The sequence below is a fragment of the Thalassophryne amazonica genome, chromosome 22, assembly GCF_902500255.1.
Source record: "Thalassophryne amazonica chromosome 22, fThaAma1.1, whole genome shotgun sequence".
NCBI lineage: Eukaryota > Metazoa > Chordata > Actinopteri > Batrachoidiformes > Batrachoididae > Thalassophryne > Thalassophryne amazonica.
This window is the reverse complement of record NC_047124.1, coordinates 24,593,824-24,619,259: the sequence shown is the minus strand read 5'-3', so window position 1 is coordinate 24,619,259 and position 25,436 is coordinate 24,593,824. Positions and strand designations below refer to the sequence as shown.

General features: G+C 41.1%; 1 protein-coding gene across 1 annotated transcript in view; it reads right to left on the bottom strand.

The window, feature by feature from the left end:
• grm8a (glutamate receptor, metabotropic 8a) overlaps window positions 1–25,436 on the bottom strand; it is a 666,822-nt gene that overhangs the window by 398,966 nt on the left and 242,420 nt on the right. Inside the window, exon 3 of the mRNA XM_034163875.1 lies at window positions 88–304. Coding sequence (XP_034019766.1) covers window positions 88–304 — 217 coding nt within the window. The remainder of the gene's footprint in view (window positions 1–87; window positions 305–25,436) is intronic.

Sequence of the window (25,436 nt, the reverse complement as noted above, 5' to 3'; positions counted from 1 at the left end):
TTTGCTAACAACTCTCAACAATCCAGTAACATCCAAATTAGTAGTATCGAAAATCTACATAGCAGAGATGTAAGAAAATCCTCCTACCGGTTTCTCTGGAGATCTGGACAAAGGCCTCGACGCCACTCTCGCCATAGTTTCCCTCTGAGGCCAGGGTGGACACATAGTTCCACTCCATTGCCGTGACGATATCCATCATGGCCTGGGCCTGGTAGGAGTCTGGTGGCACCACGCGGGAGAAGAAGTCATAGCGAGTGTTGTCACTCAGCTCTGGGGCCGTGGAAGCGTAGCTGATCTGGGGGATCTGGAGAGAAATGGCGAACAGGCACGATGTTAGGCATGGAAAGTTTGTTTTTTTTTTTTCAAGTGCTTGGAATAATGGATATGGAGCAGAAGACAAGTTTGCGGTTTGGCTGCATTTAAGGCCCAACCTGGATAAGCAATGTCCACTTTCCTGCTCTTTAAGAGCAGGGGGATTACAAAATAAATAGGCCAAGGCATCATGAGCACAATGATGGAGCATCCAGGTTCATGTTACTACAGGTCAGCCATTACAAATTTAAAAATAATTTCAAAATTAAATAAAATAATTTTTACTTGTTACAGACTCGCATCCTGTCCAGGGTATACCCCACCTCACGTCCAATGGCTGGCTGCTGGGATAGGCTCCATTAACCCCCACCCCCCCACCCCACCCCCATCCGTGGCCCTTTATTGGATAAGCAGGTACAGAAAACGGATGGATAGATAGATGAAAAATTTTTTTTAAATAGGTTTTAAAAAATAATATGAAACAACACTATGAATAGTCTACAAAATGATTTTCAGTTTTGTAATAAAGTTTAGAATTTGATTTTTTTTTTTTAAGATGTAATCCGAAGCAATAAAACAAAGACATGAATGACTTGAAATGATGTGCTATTCTACATTAATTTGACTTAGTTTGTTTTTTGTTTTTTTTGCAGTGTTGTCAAAGTAACTTTTCAAAGTTACTTCAGTAGTTACTTTATACAGTTATAATTTACAGTTACTTTATACAGTTACTTCATTAGCAGCTGCAGACAACTTGTCGGCAGCTGCTGAATGTAATTAATAAAGTAACTCATAATCTAACTTGGTTATTTTTAAGATTTAGTACCCAGGAAAGTAACTATTTGTTACTTTGCTGATTGCTCAATCTTAAGTGTAACCAAGTTAGATTACTAGTTACCTTATTAGTTACAGTACATTACTTATTAGTTGCAAGTTTCCAGCAGATTCTAATAAAGTAATTGCATAAATCTGCTAATGAAGTAAGTATCTGCGTAAAGTAACTGTATAAAGTAACTAAAAAAGTAACATTTCAAAGTTACTTTGACAACACTCCGTTACGAAAAGCGCCTCATTTTCTTGACATGCTTTTTATTTTGCTATTTAGAATCCTCCCTTTCTCCTAACACTAACCATGCCCCCCCACATTTCATGCCCCCATCACGAAGTGAATTTGTGACCCCGTCATGAAAAGCGGCCTATTCCCGTGCCCCCGTTGCAAACCCGTAGGTTAATGTACTTTTCGGAATGTCGCCACAAACTGCCGTGAGACTGGGTTGTAGTTTAACGTAATATACACATGGAAACACTTTATCTTGGACTCATGTGTTAATCACAGTTGCAATTAAAGGGCGCCACATAATTTTCAGGTTTCAAAGTGGGCCCCGGTGTGCTTGAGTTGTGGAATGGCTGCCCTAAAAGTTTTCCAAGGACACAGTTTCAAACAGTGGTTTTCCAAGATCCATATCAGCAAAAGCTATTCATTTCCTGATTAAAGTCTGGGGGGTGGGGTGGGAAGGGGGTGCCTGTTTGTTTGTTTGTTTTAATAAATGCATCACTGATTTACTTTGTTGGATCACCTTTCGCTTGACCAAATTATCGATTAATATTTATAGATTAAAAACACTATCATTTTTCTTATTAATGCTTCTATTTGTTGCAAAATATATTATTTTATAACCGTTTTCTTGATCCCTCTGATGCTTCATAAACACGAAGGAGAAGAAACGTCTTTAAGAAAAAAAAAGAAATGGACTCCTGCTGTGGTAATTCCCATGTAGTTCACAGCTTTCTGCATATTTTTGCTGGTCTGTGATCCCTACAGGATCACTGTAACTAATGACTCGCTGAAGCTGTATTTGTGAGCGCTGCACAGCCAACGCATTACTGCGAGAGCTGCAGAACCCATCCACTGAGGAGAGACGGACAGAAGAGAGACAGCGGGGTGCTGCGGATACAGTTGGCAGTAGGGAGAGACGAAAAGCACAACAGGCAAAAGGCCGGATGGAGACACAAAGCGGCTGACAGGATGACAGGCGACATACACGCAAGCGTAGCTCGCGATCGGCTGCAGAACAGGCCGAAGGTGTTAGATGGCTGACAGGCAGATTGATTTTTGTGCTGGCAGAGCGGGACGGCAAGCAAAGGCGCTCTACCTGGCAACAAACACGCATGTTTGCCAGACGTTTCATTGGAATTCTGCGACAGTTCAACAGAAAACGAAATCAAGCAAGGAGACGTCTGTCACATGAGCAAACACAAAACAAAAATAACTAGGACTTCCAGAACGTCCAAAACCCGTCTCAGTGTTTTTATGGATACAGTCAGGAGCATAGGTAGTGGGACAGAGATGAGTTTTGAAACTTTGCTTCTTTTTAATACAAATCATCACTTTCAATTCAATTTCAATTCGTTAAATTTATAGAGCGCCAAATCACGACAGCGTTGTCTCAAGGCGCTTCACATAAAACAACTCAACAATAAAAACCAAAATAAATTATATCAAAAAAATCGAAGAGCATGATGAAAAGATTAAAAACATGATTTAAAAAAAATAAAAAAGAATAAAAGCATAGTAAACAATATGTTGTGTGGGCCGCTGAAGAGGAGGTACTGCTGGCCCACCACCACAAGATGGTGCCCTGCTTGAAGTGCGGGCTTCAAGCACGAGAGGGCGTCGGAGCAACCAGGAGTGACAGCTGTCACTCATCATCCGTACCAGCTGTCACTCATCCACTACTCATCACCACCACCATAAAGGCCGGACTGCAACTCCACCTCCCCGCCGAAAAATCAGCTACCATTCAGGTAACTTTCTCTGCTGACTCAAATCATTGAGTGATAACCTGAACTTCTTTTGCAGCCGTTATCCTGTGGTGTTCTGCCTTATCTGTGGGATTGGCGTTTGGTGTGATCAGCGACGGCTTCGCCTCACACCCCAAACCAAGATAAGTGGTTAAACAGGAGCTGCACGAGTGTGTGATTGGAGGTGGAGGTGCTCCCTCCTTTACTGAACACTGACTGTGGGATTACTGAGTGTGCGAACTCACACTCATCAGGACTGTCTCTGTTTTCTGCCAGCAGTACCGGGTCTGACTGCTGAAGACAGCAACCACCTGGGGCGCAGGGCTTGGCGGCTCCGGTGTTCTTCAGCTCCGTTGGTGGTGGAAGCTGTGTGGGGATCCAGCTCTTCTCTCGCTAGGTGTCTTCTATCGTCGAGCCTGCCCACACGTCACCTGGTGTATGATTGACAGTCCACCATATTGTTATTGTCTGTACGTCGTTGTGCGATTCACAACATTAAATTGTTACTTTTGGCTTATCCATTGTCCGTTCATTACCGCCCCCTGTTGTGGGTCCGTGTCACGTCACTTTCACAACACAATATATTAATCATATAAAATAGCAAACAAATGCATCTTCAGATGTGACTCAAAAGTCTCCACAAGTCTGACTGCCTCACTAAAACAAATAAATCACTCCACAGGATCGGGGCGTGATAATAAAAAGCTCTATGTCCCACAAACCTTTCTTCACCCTAGGGATACAGAGTAATCCTGCATCCTGTGAGCACAGAGCCTGGGCCGGTACGTAGGGCTTAAGTAGATCCACCAAGTAGGGTGGTGCCAGTCCGTGAACAACTTTACAGGCCAGTAGCAGGATCTTAAAATCTGATCTCGCAGAGACAGGCAGCCAGTGAAGAGATGCCAAAATGAGTAATGTGTCAAACCTTCTGGTTCATGTCAAGAGTCTGGCAGCAAAGTTTTGAACCAATTGAAGACCCCTGATACTGGACTGCGGCAACCCAGAAAATAAAACATTGCAATAATCCAATCTAGAGGAAACAAATGCATGTATCGGGGTCTCAACATCAGCCATAGACAGAATAGGACAGATCGTCGCTATATTTCGCAGATGGAAGAAAGCAGTCCTCGTGATGTCCTTAATGTGGAGGTCAAAGGACAGTGTAGGATCAAAAATAACCCCAAGGTTCCTCACTTTGTCCGTATGATGTCTAACACACAAACCTACACTAAGCGCTAGCTGGTCAAACCGATGCCGATGTCTCGCTGGACCAAGAACCATCATTTCAGTCTCATCAGAGTTCAAAAGCAGGAAATTACTCGACATCCAGCTTCTCACTGAAGCAAGGCAAGCCTCTAGGCATTTTATATGAATAAGATTACCAGCAGTTATCAGCATGTACAATTGAGTATCATCAGCATAGCAATGAAAGGCAATCCCAAAACGCTGCAGTATATGCCCAAGGTGTGCTATATACAGTGGGATGCACAGCCTAGGGATGGTACATGAATGTTAAATATATCATGGATGTTGTTTATATCAATCATAAAGAAATAAAAACACCAAGTCCATCTTCAAGGACATTATGCTTGAAAAAGTATAGTTAGTTTTTACACAGCAGTTTGTAGGAAACTCACTACAGTGGACAGATTACCTATATAGCGGTGGGAGATGGTATTTAGCATTTTTTATGTATGTGAAAGATTTTTAAGATACTAGAAATTATTAAAAAGTTTAAACACAATGTTCCTCTATGAAAGATTGGAATGGATGTGCATATTTCTCCCTGTACAATGTATAATATTGTTGAACGAGTCAAGGAATCTCAAGATATTTCAGTGTGTAAAGAGCAAGGGCACAAGCCTAAGTTGAACACTTGTTATCTCCACATCAAGAACTGCCATTCATCAATAGCCGATATAACCATGTGGGCAAGGGATGAGCATGGGAACCTTTCATCTAGCACTACAATATGAATTTAGATTCACAAATGCTACTTAAAAGTTTACAGTGCAAAAAAAAACAGAAGCTTTATGTTACCCTTGTCCAGAAATAGCATGCCGTTGTATATTTTATTCCATATTTGGTAACATAGTGGGCATCATGTTTCCCTGCGTGATTTCCATCTTAGGTTTTTAACCATGTTAAAGCGAGTCTCGCACATCTGTGAAATATGACAAAGGCTCAACAAAGCCAAGCAAAGTAAGGGGTGGGACATATTAAAGCTACCAAGTAGTGTTTTACTTCTATAACAATCAAAACATTAATAAACCAGCATAAGAGTCTTAATTTCGAATAAAAATTGTTACTGTACTTTCCGGCGTATAAGTTGCAGGGTTTTTGATTTTTTTTTTATTCTCTTTTTTGCTAGTTTGGGGGGTTCTGTTACTTATACTCCAGTGTGACTTAAATACTCAAAAACCACCTTCAATATTTGTAGCGATAGTATTTATATTGGGCTTTCAAAAACAAAATAAACTCAAGTAATAAAAAAAAATACATGCTAATAATAAAAGGACACTACTACAGTACACAAAAATCCCAAATAAAAATGCTGATAGTTCACTAAAAACGTGCACCTTCTACTCCAGAAAATATGGTTGGCTATTTTGTTGCTTTTTTTTTTTTTTTTTTTTACATTTCTTCTCTCACCTTTCTCTTGAACTTTGAGGGAGTTCATATTTGGGACACTTGTGTTCCATTATTGCCATCCTCTGCCGGGGGAATTTAAATGTAAACTTTCATAACTTGTGCAGGAGGGTATGTATAATTCATACAGGATCCAGATAAACAAATAAATAGAAGGTGTAGAAAATATCAAGCCAGGGCCAGTGAAGGAAAACAAATGGTAGAACAATGTGTATTTGTGCGCGCTGTTTCACTTGTCCTTTTACGCTTTGTATGCATTTAAATCGGTGAATATCCACTTCTAAAGAGAAGTGAACGTGTGACTGTGAGAATATGAGATATTGGCCGCTGTTTACAACACCGGTGTGGAAATAACCTGGTGACCTGATCAGCTTGTGGGTTTGATCTTTTATTTCGCTCTGCAGCTGGAGATACCGGCAAGTAAGACATGCAAGTAAAAACAGACATGTGTCATCATCCATTTCCCTGGGTATGAGGAAGTAAGCAAATAAAGAACAAAACCAGGAGGAGAGAGAGGTATGTACAGATGTAGAGGTCTCCAGTATCAGCGCCAGCCATGTATGCAGCGTTATCTTGCACAAACACATCTGTCGTTTTACAAGCGTTATCAGGGGATTGGCTGCAGTGGCAACAAGAAACAGCTCAGATACATCTTCCTTTCATCACCTATGACTTCCAGCATCTCCTGGGGAATCCCAAGATGTTCCCAGGTATGGAATGATTTGATATAGGTATATAGAAGGCAACCCTGATGACAACAATACTTTTATATAATTATATATAATATAATATAATATCATTTTTCAGGACAACTTTTTGGAAATAGACTTTCTGGTCACCTTTTTTTAAAATGAAGGAAGTGCTTCTATTTGAAAACAATGCTATTAAAAATATGGATGGTGTCTCATTTCCTTATTCAACCACATACTGACACCATGGTAAGCATTTTTCAAACAGTTTTTATGGCCACCCCATCATATTATGTTACAATACTGCACTCTATTTCTTGGCTGCTTGGGAATTGACTGATGACCACGAGCTTCACATTTCCATCATAGCCTCTCAGTTGCTGGTCAGCTTTAGGCTCATTTGTGCTATGTTAAAAACAAATATGGGAAGACTCTTCTGTCTGCATTCTGTGTTCATTCAATTAGTTTGTGTTCATTTTCTGAAAGCTTATGGGTAAAGATGAAACAGACATCGTAGGGGCAGCGTTGCCAAAGTTAAAGCAAGGCACATCCTTAGGCAAAAAGGCATGAAGACTGCTTTGATTGACATTATTATGAATTTGACTGTAGCCATGTTTGATGTTCTCAGAAACCTTAGAGGGTCTGCAGTGCCCTCTAGTGGATCTTTTGTTTAACATCTGTGCCAGAGTAAAGGGTGTATGGAAGTGAGAGGACAAACTGTTTGAGATTAATGAATGTAAATTGAGAATAAATGAGCCTTTACTCATCTCTTGAGCCAAGCTGTTTTCAGGAAGATCACCATCTCTCCATTATGTAACACTGTATAAGAGTTCCAGGACTGGGTCCCTTCAGTCCTGGGAGGTACACTTGTTTCATGAGTGTATGATGCCACCTAGTGTTGTGAATACATAAGGCCTTTAAAAGTGTCCATCCTGGAAAAATACCACCCAATTATTTCATCTCTATTTCCAAAAACATAGCCACTGTTATATTTTGAACACTATGGTACAACCTCTCCTACTGCAGGTGTTCTGGGTCTATTCTAGGATCTCCTACCATTTAGATGAAGCAGAAAATCTCCAAAGAGAGCAATTCACTGGGCATCCAAATTGTATATCCAAACCATGTCAAAATCCTCATTTCAATGCAAAGGAGCAGCAACTCAACTCTTCACTGCCTCCGGATGAAAGAGCTCCTCACCATGTCCCCAAGGGTTAGCCCAACCACCCTTCAAAGACAATGCATTTGTAGCCAGTTGTTGATTGCAATTTCAATCCTTTGAAGCCATTCAATGTGCACTTTACTACAAGGACTAAATAACATAGTAGTAACTTACCACTTTAAATATCTAACTGTTTCTTCTTAAGAAGTCCTCTCAAAGCTGCTGACAGTAACGTTTACTCAAGAAAGGATGCTCTAGGGGCAGAGAAAGGAGCATACCCTAAATAAGCATGTTTTTGATTGTGGGAGGAAAAGAGAGTGCCCGGAGGAAACCCACGCAAAAACAAGGAGAACATGCAAACTCCACACGGAAAGCCTGGGAATCAATCCCAAGACCTTCTTGCTGTGAGGCAACAATGCTAACCACTAAGCCACCGTGCTGCCAAAACCCACACAAAAAGCTGTCTTTTCTAAAATGGGTATTCCTACTGACGTCTTTACGGTGTCAAATCTCGCACGTAATCACGTTCTCGCTGGGGAGGCCGAGATTTTGTTGTCAGTGTAAACAAGCCTTTGCGGGTGGACAAACAACAAGCAACTTGTTTGCAACATTGCGTCATTATGGAAGTGAGTTCAACTGAAATATGTATTTAAGTGTTTAACTAAGATAATCGTGAATCTCTAATATGAGTTTTATTTTTAAAAAAAAGTGTGCTGCTGTTAGGGTTTGCGTGTCAGGAACCGGTTCTTTTCGGGTATCCTTAAGAAATTATTCAATCCATTGACATCAACAGCCTTTTGGCTTAACGATTCCCTTATCGGTCCTTCAGAGTGGCCGTTGTTTTGGGGGGGTGTTTGTCAGGAAAATGATAATTTCTCTACATTGATTACAGACCCTGCAGCAGGTCTGTAATCAACAATTTCTGCAGTGTGGCTTTGCTTTGAACCCTGAACCAATGAAGCAGTGCTTCGATATTCGATCTGCTGCTTTGTTGGTTCTTTGTTTTATTTCACTTCATCTTAATTTTTCCCCGCTAAAACCCCAAAAACCATATGTCTGTGAGTAATATTTAGCTTTTTTATGTTAAACAGTTGATAGATGTATTTTATAACATAAAAACGGGACCAATGCTAATGCGTTAGCATGTCTATGGCATTTTCAATGTTAAAGTTAGCATTAAGCTGAGCCATTATCAAGCCTCCCTCCCCAGTGCGCAAAGGATTCTGGGATACTCTAAAACCATCAATAGCTACACTGTAGTGCATCCAGGTCTGAAATCAAGCGTTTCTGCAGCACGGCTTTGCTTTGAAGCTTGAACCAATGAAGCAGTGCTTCGATCTTCGATCTGATGCTTTGGTGGTTCTTTGTTTTATTTCGCTTTATCTTAATTTTTCCCTGCTAAAACCCTAAACAGAATATGTCTGTGAGTAATATTTACTTTTTATAGACCTGTTATGGTCTTCTGAAACAGTTAATAGATGTATTTTATAACTTAAAAACTGGACCGATGCTAATGTGTTAGCATGTCTATGGCATTTTCAATGTTAAAGTTAGCATTAATCTGAGCCATTATCAAGCCTCCCTCCCCAGCGTGCAAAGGATTCTGGGATACTCTAAAACCGTCCATAGCTACACTGTAGTGCATCCAAAATTGTGCAGCATTAATGGGAGTGAAGGAGCCTTTAAATCACTGCAGTTTTTTTCAGTTGGGAGTGAGCCTGATCATTTTGGAAGCAGTGGACCCGACATTGTAGTTCGAAGGCAGAAAAGGAAATTAATGACTCAGTCCCCCCACGTCACCAGCTGAAGAAGATTATGGCTTCAATCCCTCTAATTCCATTTGCTCTAATGAATATGTGTCTGTAAGAAAGAAAATGTATGCCCACGATAAAATGGGAAGGCCAGTTTCTCAGGGTGAAAAGTGAGCGATAGCTCTTTGTGTGTGGGTGCTGATGACTGCATAGTTTCAATTAGCACTGAAACAAGTTCTATCTCACACCTGGAGATTTATTAGTTGGGTGAAGAAACATTTCAAGGAGTACAAACAAGTCTATTTGCACATAAACCCCTGTTAAGTATTACTTATTCTGATTTTTCTTTCTTTATTACCTCCGCCGAGGAGGTTATGTTTTCGGTCGGGTCTGTTTGTTGGTTGGTTGGTTGGTTGGTTGGTTGGTTGGTTGGCTGGTTGGTTGGTTGGTTGGTTGGTTGGTTTGTTAGCAGGATTACTCAAAGAATCCTCAACGGATTTCAATTACATTTTTACCAAGGGTGTATCTAGGCCGAACTTAGAAGTCCTTAAATTTTGGTAATGATCCGGAACACGATCCGGATCCAGTAATTTTTTATCATTGCAGGATAGGGCCAAATTCAACATTTTTGCATCTAACTTCATGAAGACGGGCACAAAGGCTGAACAAAAATTAAGTTACGACACAACAATAATTTAGCATTTGTTTCTCTTCACTGAATAAACTTGTTTTTAGAAAATAAAAAAACTTGTGTAGTTCATGCAGTTTCTCTTTTTAAATATATTTGCTGAAGATCTAAGGGTTTAACCCTCTGGGGCTGATGCCATTGTATACGATGGCTGAGACCAAGCTTTACTAAATTAGAAATAACTTTTTAATGATATGAGATAGAAATGTACTTTTTTTTTTTTTTGGCTGAAAAGTTAACTCCGCAGACTTTCGAGCCACCGTCCACCATCTTTGTACTCCTCATAGAAGCTGTGTGATGACGTGAGCAATGTGAGTGTCCAATCGGAATTGGTTCACCGTCACATGGTTTTCCAAAATCCAATCGTAGGGCAGATTCACCTGACGTTACACACCAAAGATTGTTCTTAGAAGTAATGTGTTACTAGTTTATTATAGTTTGCTGTGTGTTTTGAATAAATGTGTGTGTGTGGAAAATTATTCCCGCTTTACTTTTTCCTTTCTTATTTCTGATTGTAAACCTTTATTACACTTATAAAACACAACAGAACACAACAGAGACATAAAACTTGATTGTGGGGTGCAGGGAGAGCTGTTAACAGCAATAATAAAACATTTATGCCAGGCGAGTGAACTGTCCAAAAAATGCCCTCGGACCCCAGAGGGTTAACCACTGAATCTGAAACATGACAGTAGATGCTTGAAACGACATGGAATAAGTCTCTTTGCCGAAGGGTATTCCATGTGACATCAGTGACCCTATGGCCTTGGCGGAGGTTTGCGCTCTCCGTGTGCTTCTAGTTGTGTATGCTTTCATCTGTTTATCATCCTACATGTAATGAAATTATAGTAATTTGCTACAGATATTACAAATCCCGTGACAAGAAACCAGTTGAAGTGACTCATGTTAATACTATTCCCTCATTTTTACAAATATAGAACTTTCAAGTGGCTCGCAAAGCATCAAATACAGTAAGTACACAATAAAAAGTATTTTTCACTACAGATTTAGGATGTTAATTTAATATTTTTTTCAATAATCCAGACATTTAATTTTTGATTGTCCATACTGGAAGCCTTTCAGATACACTGTTAAACCAAACACTCCATTTCAATACAATAATGAATTAATTATTATTAATTAATTAATAATTAATTATAACTCAAAATTTGAAAAAAGTTATAGTCACTCATTTCCATTAATTAAACTAACTCAAAAATGAATTGTTGTCATAACAACTCAGTTCCTTTAAGTGCATTTAAAGTTTGGGGCATTTAAGTGTTGGTGATGTATTTCCAGTGCATTCCATTCACTCATTTTAATGAAGGTTATGTAATGGAGGCCAGCAGGTGTCGCTGTGCAGATGTAGTTAGTAAACCTCACTCCCAACAGCTCTAAAAAATTCTCTGGTCATGAGGCCAGAGCCCTGGGTTTTAGCCTTCTGGTTAGAGAGTCCGACTTCCATGCCGGAGATCGTGAGTTCACATCCCGAGGGGAGCGAATGGGCGGAGTCATAACAACACAACGCAGAGTCAACAAGTAAACCAAAGAATGCATTAAAAAATGTCATCCAAAATGTAATGCAAAGGCAGAAATCTATATCACTTTTTATTGAAAAACATAAACTAGATTTACATGTTTAATTAACTAGAAATTAAGTTACTAAAACTTTAACAATTACATTTTTGAAAATTATTTTATTTAAGTTGGCAAACTCAAATGGTTTAAGGCAATTGGTTTCCTCAAATGGTTTGAGCTAACTCACTGAGTTTTACAGTGTACCCAAAATTCCTAACGTAAGAAAATCTCAAATTGAAGTTTTACAACACCCCTCAGAGTCAATATGGTATTCTTAGCAGAAGTATAACAACTCCGAAGGACCATTTAATCCCTGAAACTCTCCACTAAATGTTGCATTAGGAACCAAAAACTCTCCTTGACAAACAAGCTGGACTGCTTATTAGAAAGGCAATTTTCCCAATTCCGCAAAGATATTAAAGACTAGGGGCAACTGATTCTGAAGAAAGGGCAAATCCTTCCTAAGGCCTTGAAGATTACATAAAAGGCCAGATCTTAATATGCAATGCCACAAAATCTACAGCGCATAGTACAAGTCCATTTGGGGTCTGTACAACTTAATTTTGGCAATGATAGGGCATGTAATCCCGGTATAATATTGGGCAGAGGAAGCACAAAGGGGCTGAATTTATCCTCTTCATTACTTTTAGGTGTTTTTTTAGGCATCACATGTAATAAAGAGTGGTTAGTTCTCTTACTTTCCAAACAGATGATCCCTGGTTCAAGGCCCTGCACTTCTAGAGTTAAGTCACAAAGAGCACCAATATAAAACTTGCGCAAAATCAGTGGATCTGCTTTGGCAACCATGGTCAAAATGGGACCAGCCTGTTGAAATTACTGGCGTCGCCTGCCATCCCATTTAAGACACAATACCGCTGCTTTAAGAAATCTGAAATTAAGTTAGAGGTTTTCTGGCAAATTAATGGATCTGAATGCGCCAGTGGAGAGAGGCCACCAAATCTCCCTAAGGTGAAACAGTAAGGTGACATTTTGTATTCTACACTTTCATTTATTCATTTTCTATTCCCACTTACTCCAATTAAGGGTCACAGGGATTGGAGCCTTTCCCAGCAGACACAGGGCGAGAGGTGGAGTGCACTCTGGACCCGACGACAGAAAAACGCATTCACACTTTGTCAAATTAAAGTTACCAAGTCACTTAATGTGCATGTCTTTGGAAGAGGGTGGAATCTGTAAAACCCAGAGGGAACCCATGCAAATAAGGAGAATGTGCAAATTCCACACAGAAAGGGGATCCCACAACCTGAGAGGCAACAGTGCTAACCATGAAACCACCACGCCACCCGCATTCCACACTTCAAATACCATAAGTACAACTAGGTTTTTGGTGGTCTATGGTCAATCACTTTCTTTATTCACATGATACCAATGTACCTGTCCTGTCCTTGATTAAACCTCAGTTGTAGGCCCACACATCACACCCATGGGTTCACAGGTGAGTGCAATCCTACTTGTGACTTAAAGGAAATAGATTCACAACTGCATCATGTGGAAATTAGCACTTGAGCTGTGCACTCCTTTGGAACATAGGGGCCTCAATTGTTAAACTTTATTCACATCAAAGTAGAGAACTTTAAAGAAAACAATTGGTTTTCGCACCATGACAACAATCAGCCTCCAGTATCCTGGTGATGTCGCATTTCGTAAATGGTAGAAAATACAGTGTTGAATTAAATACCTCTGTAAAATGTAGTACATATTGTTCACTGCATATACCTCTAGCGTAAACTCTAATGGAGTAAAACTAACACTAGATGGTATCAGAGAATATCTGCCATCCAAAACAGGCGGGTCTGCCTCATCTACGCCTTAATTACTTTGGCAATAGCACGGAACACTTTATTCCTCTCCACAGATTGTGTGAATCCCACTAGGGATGTGAAAAGATAACTAACAGCTAGATTTAGACCTTAACAGCCCTAATGATCCAGGCCACTGGCTTTTCCTGAGTGTCTTTGCAAGAGGAAAACAAAATCGAGTCTCTAGCACATATTGGTGCTGAGGAAACTGTTGGTGAGTTGAATGATTCAACTCACCAATGACCAAATGACACCATGAAGTAAAGTGCCACAACCATCCTGCACCCCCCCCCCCCCCCCCCCCACACACACACACCACAAATCCATTGCCCCAGCTATAATGTCATGTTTATTTCCCTGGAGATTGAACTGAGCACTCGTCAATATGTAATTCAAGAGAAAAACAGCAGACAAATGAATGATACCAGCAAATCTATTTGAATGTGAAAGAGCCAAAATGCACCATGACTGCAGTCCACCAGAGAGTACTGGTAGGAGATACTATTCTGCTAGACTCAGAGGGGCACCGACACCCTTGGTGGCATGCAGCTGGGCATCCAATTTTCACACTACACATGATGGGGGATAGGAGGGGGGTGGGGGGAGTTAATGGAGCATGCTTCAGGCCTGTGAAAAGCAGTTTATTGTCTTTGTGAGTTGAGATAAGAAACAGCCAAATGATCCCCAGGCCGAAGAAATTCCTCTGGAGGGAAAACAGTTGGGCAATTTGACCTTCAGGCTTGATAAGCCTGTAGTGTTATGGTTTGAGCAGTGAAAAACACTTGTTAACAGTTCCACTTGAACTACCAAATCCCAATTATGAATTAAGAATATTCACCGGCCTCTGAAATCTTCAATTTCAACTGCAAGGCACGCATCTGCTCCAAGATGTCATCCAATTTGCGTCTGAGTTCAAGAGTTATCGCAGTCTGAGAATGCACTGCCTTGCCAACCTCGTTAATCATGACGGACAAGCGAGGGGCCGTGGTTCTTGATGCTGCCGTCTTGCCAATTTTCCAGTAGATCAGGGCAGCACATAAACCAAAAAGTACCAGCCCTGCTACCATAAGACCAAAAATGAATAAATCCTCGACGTCCTCAACGGAGAAAGGCGCCAAGCATGCCACACGCCAGGAACTCCAGGAGTCAAGAACATAGCCCACAGGATACGTTCCATCTGGGCAGATAGGATCTCCCAGTCCTGACCTTCTTGTAGAAAAAATGGTGTCAATAGCATTCACAGACGAGCTGATCAATTCCATGGTTAATCCAATAGTAGTCCAATAGATCCAGTATCCAATATAATTTGAGGAATTCACAGTCTGGTGAAGTAGGGACTTGAAGGTTAAAGCAGAGAACAGAGATAAGCGAGAGTGGAGGAGATGTGGCCGCCCTCGTTGGAGTCCTAAGCTGAAAGTACATGTACTGAGCGCATCTTACAAAAAACAAAAGCCAAGCAATTAAATAAAAGTAGTGATTTGGAGTCAGTCTGATTCACTCTGCTCTATTTCATTATATTTTACCCCCATTTCATGATTATCAGTCCCCATTTCACCCCATTTCGTCCATTTCAAATTTTAATATGGCCCTATTTGTGTGCTGAAGTAATCATGGTTGGCCATTATTACTCCAATGGAGGCACACGCTCTCCGAGTGCACCTGTTTATCCAGAGAATGTACCAAACAGTGCGTTTCATCACACCTGATGTTTTGGCAATCTTGATTTGTTAGTTTGTTTTTACCAGCTAATGATGCTTTGTGTCACCAGAACTGGAAAGAAGGTAATGTGAAAATAACACACCTGCCCATTACAGAGCTCAGCAGCCAATTGTCCAATTACTTTAGTAGCTCTTTAAAAATAGAACAGACACACACACACACACACAAGGAGCAGGGCAATTCCAACACTCTTCATCCAATTTACATGTAAATATGTGTAAATTAAAGCTGCAAGGATTGCAATAGCTTTTACCAACGTTCAAGTCCAATACGCCGTTTGATGGCAAAAGTAAAACTTTGCCAGCGACTGATTGTTTACAAACCCAGCTGTATTTATTGGTGCATATTAGTATGTGTAAACACACTTTTCAGCTGTGTGTATTTGTTGGCGTGAGCTTTTGGCCATAATGGAGCTGTCGGGCCCCGAGTACGAGCATTAGGTTGATAGATGGTGGAAGTCTGAAGCTAATTAACCCTACTGCATTATACACAAAAACAAACTCTGGAAAAAAAACACACACACAAAAGGAGGGGTTCCATGGAATGTGTCCACAGGGGAGATGTAGGCGAGCCAGCCAGTGGCTGGCCAGGGTCAAACATGGAGATTAATGAATGAAACATGCAAAAATATGTTGGGATGAAGAGCCTCACACCTTAACTCTCACTGATTTGAGACGGAAATATCAGCGAAAGAAAAGCAAGCGCAAGAAAGGTGTGATACTGTAAATTGATCTGGCCGTCTGGAGCCTTGATTTCCAAGCCTGCCGAGCGAGTTGTTTACTTGTTCAAAATTTGACTCAGCCCTCCAACAGCCAGCTTGTATCTAATGAGCAGAGGACCGGCACAGTGGGGCCGCACCGACTTAAATTACCAAGATTGTTGAGGCCGATGCGGCCTCTGCAATGGATGTTCCCATTCTAACCCCCTCCAAGTTTTCTCATTCTGGCTTTACTCTGATTTTTTTTTTTTTTTTGGTTTGTTTGTCTGTTTGTTTTTAATCTTCTGTCATATCCTGCCAACCATTTCTATGTACATTTCCAAACATTTTTGCTGATGCTGTGCAGCGTTTTCTGCCTGCATTTACTGTTGAGGTACAATTTCTGCAGTTTTCCCAGTTTGTCTGACTGGTTTGATATCCTTTCGAATGGCTGGACAGTTGGAACACCACATACAGCAAAAATTGCTTTTTCTACTTGTTTATTTATGGAAACGGCCCATGTTTCACAAAGCATGATTCAGCACATTGACGACCCCAACAGCTGAAGAAGGCCAAGGGGACATCCGCGTATCACCTGCCCACTGTGGATAGATGCTTACTTTCAAGAAGTAGGGATGGACCATTTGTCTGCTTCAGTGGTTGCAAAACAAGACCATGTTTGGTACTTTAACATTTCCCATAATCCCCCTGTGCTTCCCAGAATGCACCACAGCGCCAGCACAGTTCCAGCATTTCAAGGCCATGTAAACAATGGCTAGCAAGGATGTGGATGCGCCGATTCAACAAATTCACAAGTTCAAGATGATGACAGTCGAGAGCGTTATCTAGAAGAGGTGAAGCACCTGTGATGAACTTCTGCTGTGCCCCGGTGTTGTCTTGTTGTCCATACTTCATAGGGTGTGTTTACATTGTGCCCCAAACTGGTGTCGCAGCCCAAACGGTCTGCCCCTAAAAATCAGTCCACCTTTTGCATCTGCGCCTGTGTTATTTTGGAGTCTCTCCACACAAAGCAATCAAATGGATTAATGGGATTATAACCATCAGATGACAAGGTAAAACCTCTTAAATCATTCTAAATTTGGTTTGAAGCAGAAACTCTGTGAAATTCCATGATGCTTTGAAATGCCCAACGCGCAGTGAACACATCAGCTAACAACTCGTTTAGCTTCTGCAGACCGATTGTTTCCGCCGCCTTTTATGATGAGATAATGCTGAATTTATGTGGAAATGATTGTTGTACAAAAGCTTCAGATATCTGTCACTGAGATAGATGATGACTGGAGTGCAGTTTGAAGAAGAAACGAGATGTTAATCCGTGATCCGTGGCTAATGACACATGCAGATGCAAAAAGCGGACCATTTTTTAGGTGGGACTGTTTGGTCAGCGACACCGGAACTCTGCTGAAACTGACCTCTCGCGTGAGACACAGACCGTGAGATGGCGCAAAAATTCATAACTGCGAACCAGCGAATGAGGTTCTGTGGTATGGTGGATGTGAAACCACGAGAAATCACAAGGCTGTTGTTGATGAGTCAGGCGGTAGTTGGACAGAGGTGTCTAGCATCATTACTATTTTTGCATGAGGACGACAGATCAAGTCTATTAAGTCTTGTGTTTCCATTCTTACTGTGTGGTTATGAGAGCTGGAACCTGAAGACTGGCTCAAGGTGGGAGCTTCTGAACGGAATCCAGAATCTTTGGAGGCTGGAATTTTAGTGCAACAACAGTGGGACCAAAACCTTTTCAAACAATGATCTGTACATTTATAACTAGCCGATTACCCGACCCAGGGCAGGTTTGATTCAGAGACTGAAATGAAAACTTCAGCTTCACCAACAAACCTATCACCTCCCACCTATCCTGGATTCCAGACAATTATTAGGACACAACTAAAGCAGCGAGAGCCAACTGCTGTTACTACTAATGCTACTACTATTCTGCTATTACTGGTACTTAAAAAAAATTTAGAGGTAAAAAATTAAAATGATAAAGAATAGAATAGAAGAGTATGACACCAGCCTTTGGGCACACTTGCGGATGATGAAGCAGCACAAAAGCGTCTCTCCCCTTAACTACTTCTAAAGTGCTCAATAGCCTTTGTCACTCCCCATATTCATGACAAAATCCCAACGGACAAAATCTCAAAAGACAATATTCCCATTGGACAGAATCCCAACCCCTTATAACAAAAATGGACAAAATCCCAGTCTCATTCCAAAGTCCCATCTCACTTGTTAAGAGGTTTCATCTTTTTCAAAGTACTGATCAGATTATCAGGTGCCAAAACCTGAACACTGTGTTGAGACTACACCATAGTTGTTTAGAGGTGTCAACTACCTTAATGTAGTACACTAACCCTATTATATTTTATATTTATATTTATATTTATTCATGAGACTGGGATTTTGTCCACTTTTGTAATAAGGACTTGGGATTCTGTCCGCTGAGATAATGTCCATTGCTGATTTTGTCCTGTCACCATCAAGGTATGTGTGTGCCAGGCTTGGCTCAACTCCTAGGTGCCATGTGGATAAGAGAGGGAGATAAACACATATACAGTTGTCTCTTAGTATATATATTAATACTTTGATGAAATATTTGAATACCTGTAACTCTTCCAGAGCAATCTGGATGTCTTTTTGGCTTCTCTCAATTGTCTTCTTGCATAGTCACTGAGTTATTGAAACCTGCCCACTCCAGACAGATTGATCGTAAAGTATATTGTTTTCTTTCATGGTGATTGACATAAATGAAGTCCGACACTTGGTGACTTGGAAATGTTCATTATGTATCCCTCGACTTGTCTTGAGAAAATGGCTATAAAAGTAATGATTTGCATTGAAAATAACCCTTATTGTTAATTTGTCTGCTTTCTTATGGCCTTTGGAAATTGGAAGGCCCATATACGAGGTCTGTCAATAAAGTATAGGTCCTTTTTATTTTTTTCAAAAACTATATGGATTTCATTCATATGTTTTTACGTCAGACATGCTTGAACCCTCGTGCGCATGCATGATTTTTTCCACACCTGTCGGTGACGTCATTCGCCTGTGAGCACTCCTTGTGGGAGGAGTCATCCAGCCCCTCGTCGGAATTCCTTTGTCTGAGAAGTTGCTGAGAGACTGGCGCTTTGTTTGATCAAAATTTTTTCTAAACCTGTGAGACACATCGAAGTGGACACGGTTCGAAAAATTAAGCTGGTTTTCGGTGAAAATTTTAATGGCTGATGAGAGATTTTGAGGTGATACTGTCGCTTTAAGGACTTCCCACGGAGCGAGACGTCGTGCAGCGCTCTCAGGCGCCGTCGTCAGCCTGTTTCAAGCTGAAAACCTTCACATTTCAGGCTCTATTGATCCAGGACATCGTGAGAGAACAGAGAAGTTTCAGAAGAAGTCGGTTTCAGCATTTTATCCGGATATTCCACTGTTAAAGGAGATTTTTTTAATGAAAGACATGCGGGCAGATTGCAGCGTCGGCTCGCAGCCGCCGCGATGCTCCGCCACAGGAAAAACACCTCCGTTGGAAGCCTTAAGGACAAGTTGGAACATGTCCAGCTGTTAAACAATTTCTCATATACTCACTCCACTGAAAGCCATCAAAAGCCGCCTGGATTTTACAATGGTTATCACACGGAGGTGTTTTTCCTGTGCCGCCGCACTGCGTCGCTGCGTCCGACGCGCGGACCCATCCGCATGTCTTCATTAAAATAATCTCCTTTAACAGTGGATATCCGGATAAAATGCTGAAACCGACTTCTTCTGAAACTTCTCTGTTCTCTCACGACGTCCTGGATCAATAGAGCCTGAAATGTGGAGGTTTTCAGCTTGAAACAGGCTGACGACGGCGCCTGAGAGCGCTGCACGACGTATCGCTCTGTGGGAAGTCCTTAAAGCGACAGTAATCACCTCAAAATCTCTCATCAGCCATTCAAATTTTCACCGAAAACCAGCTTAATTTTCGAACCGTGTCCACTTCGATGTGTCTCAACAGGTTTAGAAAAAATTTTGATCAAACAAGGCGCCAGTCTCTCAGCAACTTCTCAGACAAAGGAATTCTGACGAGGGGCTGGACGACTCCTCCCACAAGGAGTGCTCACAGGCGAATGACGTCACCGCCAGGCGTGGAAAAACTTACGCATGCGCACGAGGGTTCAAGCATGTCTGACGTAAAAACATATGAATGAAATCCATATAGTTTTTGAAAAAAATAAAAAGGACCTATACTTTATTGACAGCCCTCGTATACAAATGGCTATAGCTCCTAAATGGTTAATGTGATCTTTTTTTTTTGCTCAACCCACTGAATAAAGCTAATCTCATCTTGATTATTCATTTCAACTCCATCGTGGTCGTGTAAAAGTAAAATGACAATACTTGTCACCATCCAAATTCTTCTGTACCTCGCTATGATTGACAAGTTCTATCGAGGTCAGGCTTACATCTTGAGGAATTCATTGACGTTTCTAAGAATAAACAATGCCCTTCTTGGTAAGGGTACAATACGCTTTGCTTTGCCTCCCAAATGGGAATTCAAACTCAAGAACTTCCACTTGTATTATCGCTCTTCATGACAGTGAAAACGATGTTTAAGCTTTTCAAGAGAAAAAAATAAACTCAACGTTGTGACTAAACACTCCACGCAGCCATAAAATATATATCAAATGTGTCACTTTGGAGATCACTCTTCTGTATCACGCTGTATCAACGCTGAAAGTGACGAAACACAAAAATGACAAGTTTTCAAAGTCAATGAGGGCACACATTCGGACAAAAGACCAGATAAGAAAAGAGACCACCATCATTCTATCATATCTATTATGCTCTCTATGGATCACAGGCGGCACTAATTGCCCACTAAGGACACTTTGTGTTCTCTTCAACGCCGTCTTGGTTTTTTACGCACCACCCGCGCCCCCACATCACAGGAAATGCCGGAGAGAATCGTAATTTCTTTTCTGACAGGCAAACAAAAACAGATGAGATAAAAGAAAGACAGTGAGGGATAACTAGGTGAGAGGGAGCGGAGGCAAAGATGGCTGATAAGTAAACTGGGCAGCAATCAGTGAGAGGTGAAACAACAGGAGCCAAACGGGTAAGATCCTGAGGATATACAACCCCTGGCAAAAATTATGTAATCACCGGCCTCGGAGGATGTTCATTCAGTTGTTTAATTTTGTAGAAAAAAGCAGATCACAGACATGACACAAAACTAAAGTCATTTCAAATGGCAACTTTCTGGCTTTAAGAAACACTATAAGAAATCAGGAAACAAAATTGTGGCAGTCAGTAACGGTTATTTTTTTAAACCAAGCAGATGGAAAAAAATATGGAATCACTCAATTCTGAGGAAAACTTATGGAATCATGAAAAACAAAAGAACGCTCCAACACATCACTAGTATTTTGTTGCTCCACCTCTGGCTTTTATAACAGCTTGCAGTCTCTGAGGCATGGACTTAATGAGTGACAAACAGTACTCTTCATCAATCTGGCTCCAACTTTCTCTGATTGCTGTTGCCAGATCAGCTTTGCAGGTTGGAGCCTTGTCATGGACCATTTTCTTCAACTTCCACCAAAGATTTTCAATTGGATTAAGATCCGGACTATTTGCAGGCCATGACATTGACCCTATGTGTCTTTTTGCAAGGAATGTTTTCACAGTTTTTGCTCTATGGCAAGATACATTATCATCTTGAAAAATGATTTCATCATCCCCAAACATCCTTTCAATTGATGGGATAAGAAAAGTGTCCAAAATATCAACGTAAACTTGTGCATTTAATGATGATGTAATGACAGCCATCTCCCCAGTGCCTTTACCTGACATGCAGCCCCATATCATCAATGACTGTGGAAATTTACATGTTCTCTTCAGGCAGTCATCTTTATAAATTTCACTGGAACGGCACCAAACAAAAGTTCCAGCATCATCACCTTGCCCAATGCAGATTCGAGATTCATCACTGAATATGACTTTCATCCAGTCATCCACAGTCCACGATTGCTTTTCCTTAGCCCATTGTAACCTTGTTTTTTTCTGTTTAGCTGTTAATGATGGCTTTCGTTTAGCTTTTCTTATGTAATTCCCATTTCCTTTAGGCGGTTTCTTACAGTTCGGTCACAGACGTTGACTCCAGTTTCCTCCCATTCGTTCCTCATTTGTTTTGTTGTGCATTTTCAATTTTTGAGACATATTGCTTTAAGTTTTCTGTCTTGACGCTTTGAATTCTTCCTTGGTCTACCAGTATGTTTGCCTTTAACAACCTTCCCATGTTGTTTGTATTTGGTCCAGAGTTTAGACAGCTGACTGTGAACAACCAACATCTTTTGCAACATTGCGTGATGATTTACCCTCTTTTAAGAGTTTGATCATCCTCTCCTTTGTTTCAATTGACATCTCTCGTGTTGGAGCCATAATTCATGTCAGTCCACTTGGTGCAACAGCTCTCCAAGGTGTGATCACTCCTTTTTAGATGCAGACTAACAAGCAGATCTGATCTGATGCAGGTGTTAGTTTTGGGGATGAAAATTTACAGGGTGATTTTCCCTCTGCTTGGTCTAAAAAAGTAACCGTTACTGACTGCCACAATTTGTTTCCTGATTTCTTATAGTGTTTCTTAAAGCCAGAAAGTTGCCATTTGAAATGACTTTAGTTTTGTGTCATGTCTGTGATCTGCTTTTTTTCTACAAAATTAAACAACTGAATGAACATCCTCCGAGGCCGGTGATTCCATAATTTTTGCCAGGGGTTGTATGCAGAGGCAGCGATGGGGAGGAAGAGGACCAAAAGGCAGAAGCACAGCGAATGAAGTGAAGGGAGATAATTGACGGGAAACAACAGAGGGACAGGAAGAGACGCAACGACGGTTTGTGGAGACAACGGAGGATCTGTGTAGAGCTTCATGAAAGGGAAGAGGAATGAGATAAGTGTTCAAAAATGCTGATGGTTTAATAAAAGAGTGAGATGAGAGACAGCTCCGATAAAAGACAAAAACAATAGAAGTAACAAAAGGACAATTCTGCACAAGACAAACAGAAAGGGAGAGACAGATTTGTTATGGATACAGTCTCAGGCGAAGAAAAAGGAGACACTAAATCGATGCAGGCGGGAAGTTCAGCTCGAGTATAAAGAGAATGAAATACACTCACTCACTCATCTTCAACCACTTATCCGGGATCGGGTCCTGGGACCAACAGGTCCAGCAGGGAACCCAAAACTTCCCTTTTCGGGGCCACATTAACCACTTCCACCAGGCCAGTGTGGAGATATAATCTCTCCACCTAGTCCTGGGTCTTCCCCGGGGTCTCCTCCCAGATGGATGTCCCTGGAACACCTCCATAGGTAGGCACCTAGGTGGCATCCTTACCAGATGCCCGAACCACCTCAGCTGGCTCCTTTCCACATGAAGGAGCAGTGGCTCTACGCCGAGCTCCTCATGGATGACCAGGCTTCAAGATTCAACATTCAAGAGTCAAATAATTTCATTGATCCCTAAAAGGGCCATTCATACTTCTCACATTATCTCTAAGGGAGACACCAGCCACCCTCTGGAGGAAATGCATTTCGACCGCTTGCACCCGCAATCTAGTTCTTTCAGTCATGACGCAATCCTTATGACCATGGGTCAGAGTACGAAAGTGGAATCAAACTAAATGAAACCTAAATGAAAACATTTTATGGAACACCGTGTGGCGCTTTGTGGCATCGTGACAGCTTTGCCAACAGTTGCCATCATCACTGGAAAAGGTCATGCATAGTATCAGGTGTCCAACTTCATCCAGGTGTGCACAACAGAGAAAACAGGACCATCAGTACGGGTTAAAATTTAACCAGATATTCACAAGTGCTTCCTGACCAAGCGGCAATCTAAGCGATCCAAGTAAAACCAACAGGGAAGTGCTAAAATCGGCAGTACCTTGAACGGCACGGGGTTCCGCCTCCAGCCTCTTGAATGCTCCGCTTCTTGACAGCCAAAATTGGGCTTCTTTAAAAATAATCGTAATAATCTTTGTTTTGTGGTTGCAAAATCTTAATGTGCCAATTTTGAATGATGTCTATCAATGAAGTGCAAACTTTTGGTGGGCAGGTTATGGTGTCACCTACACAGGGAACCGTGTCTGTGTCTCAGATAGAAGTCACTACAGGAAAAAGCTATACTTTGCAGCAGTTCTATAGTTAGCACCATCAACTGCCCACTGGAATTTTGCAATTTACCAGACCTCATTGAAAAATACTGTGGAGCGTCACTTTAAACATTTTAAAGCATCCGTCAAAAAATGGTTGGTAACAAACTCTTTTTAAATGACACTCAGCTCCCCTTCATCAAGCTCAATCTGACTGAAATAAATAGCTTGACTGAAGTACTGTTTTACCTCAACACAGCCGAAGTGTTTCGACCTTCCGATATCGCCACGGCACTAATGGAAACGGTGTCAAACAGCAAACTGTCGCCTCGCTCAGTTTCTATTTCAAGAAAAACCGCATTAAAAGCTGCACTTGGGTCAAAAAGTTTCACAAATGTACCACCAGAACATCAGTCAAAGTGTATCGAAGGAGTAAACGTGAAGCAAAAAAAATCATTTAAAATGCAATAAAGAGAATCATTACAAGCCAGAACCAAACTGTGTTTGATGGACACAGAAAGGAAACACTGAATTCATATCTACAGTGTAAAGCTGGAGGAGCACTACAATTAAAAGTTCTCCTTCCAGTCGTTCCTCCACCCTTCTACTGCGAAAGGACTGCTGCAGGGAAAGTACTGCACTCTGCTCAAAAATGCACCACATTAAAGTTGCTGCTACTGCAGTACTGGAGCAGAAGACCTGCTGTGAAACAAAATGCACTAAATGGCTTTCGCCAAATTCCCTACTTCCACATCACCACTAGAGGCAGTGCTGCAAACAGTACCAGAAAGTGCAGTGAAGAAGAAGCCTGGCGTGGATGCAGTTTTCAGGCATATTGTGTGTACTACTGTGGAACGAAATTATCTACAGTTTCAACATGGTCACCACAATAAATGAAACATCAGCATCAAACTAATTTAGTGTTTCAAAATGCTTCAAACCAACTGTTTCAGAAAGTCAGTTGCTTAAAAATAACAATAAATGAAACAGCTGCTGAAGAAACTGCTCTGCGGTTTGAATGTGACATTCAACACAAGACATATCTGCTTCAGAAACTCATTCAGTGTTTCACAATGCTTGGAACACTAAATGAACCAACTGTTTCAGAAAGTCAGTTGCTTAAAAATAACAATAAATGAAACAGCTGCTGAAGAAACTGCTCTGTGGTTTGAATGTGACATTCAACACAAGACAATCTGCTTCAGAAACTCATTCAGTGTTTCACAATGCTTGGAACACTAAATGAACCAACTGTTTCAGAAAGTCAGTTGCTTAAAAATAACAATAAAAAACAGCTGCTGAAGAAGTGATCTGCGGTTTGAATGTGACATTCAACAAAAGACATATCTGTTTCAGAAACTCATTCAGTGTTTCCCAATGCTTGGAACACTAAATGAACCAACTGTTTCAGAAAGTCAGTTGCTT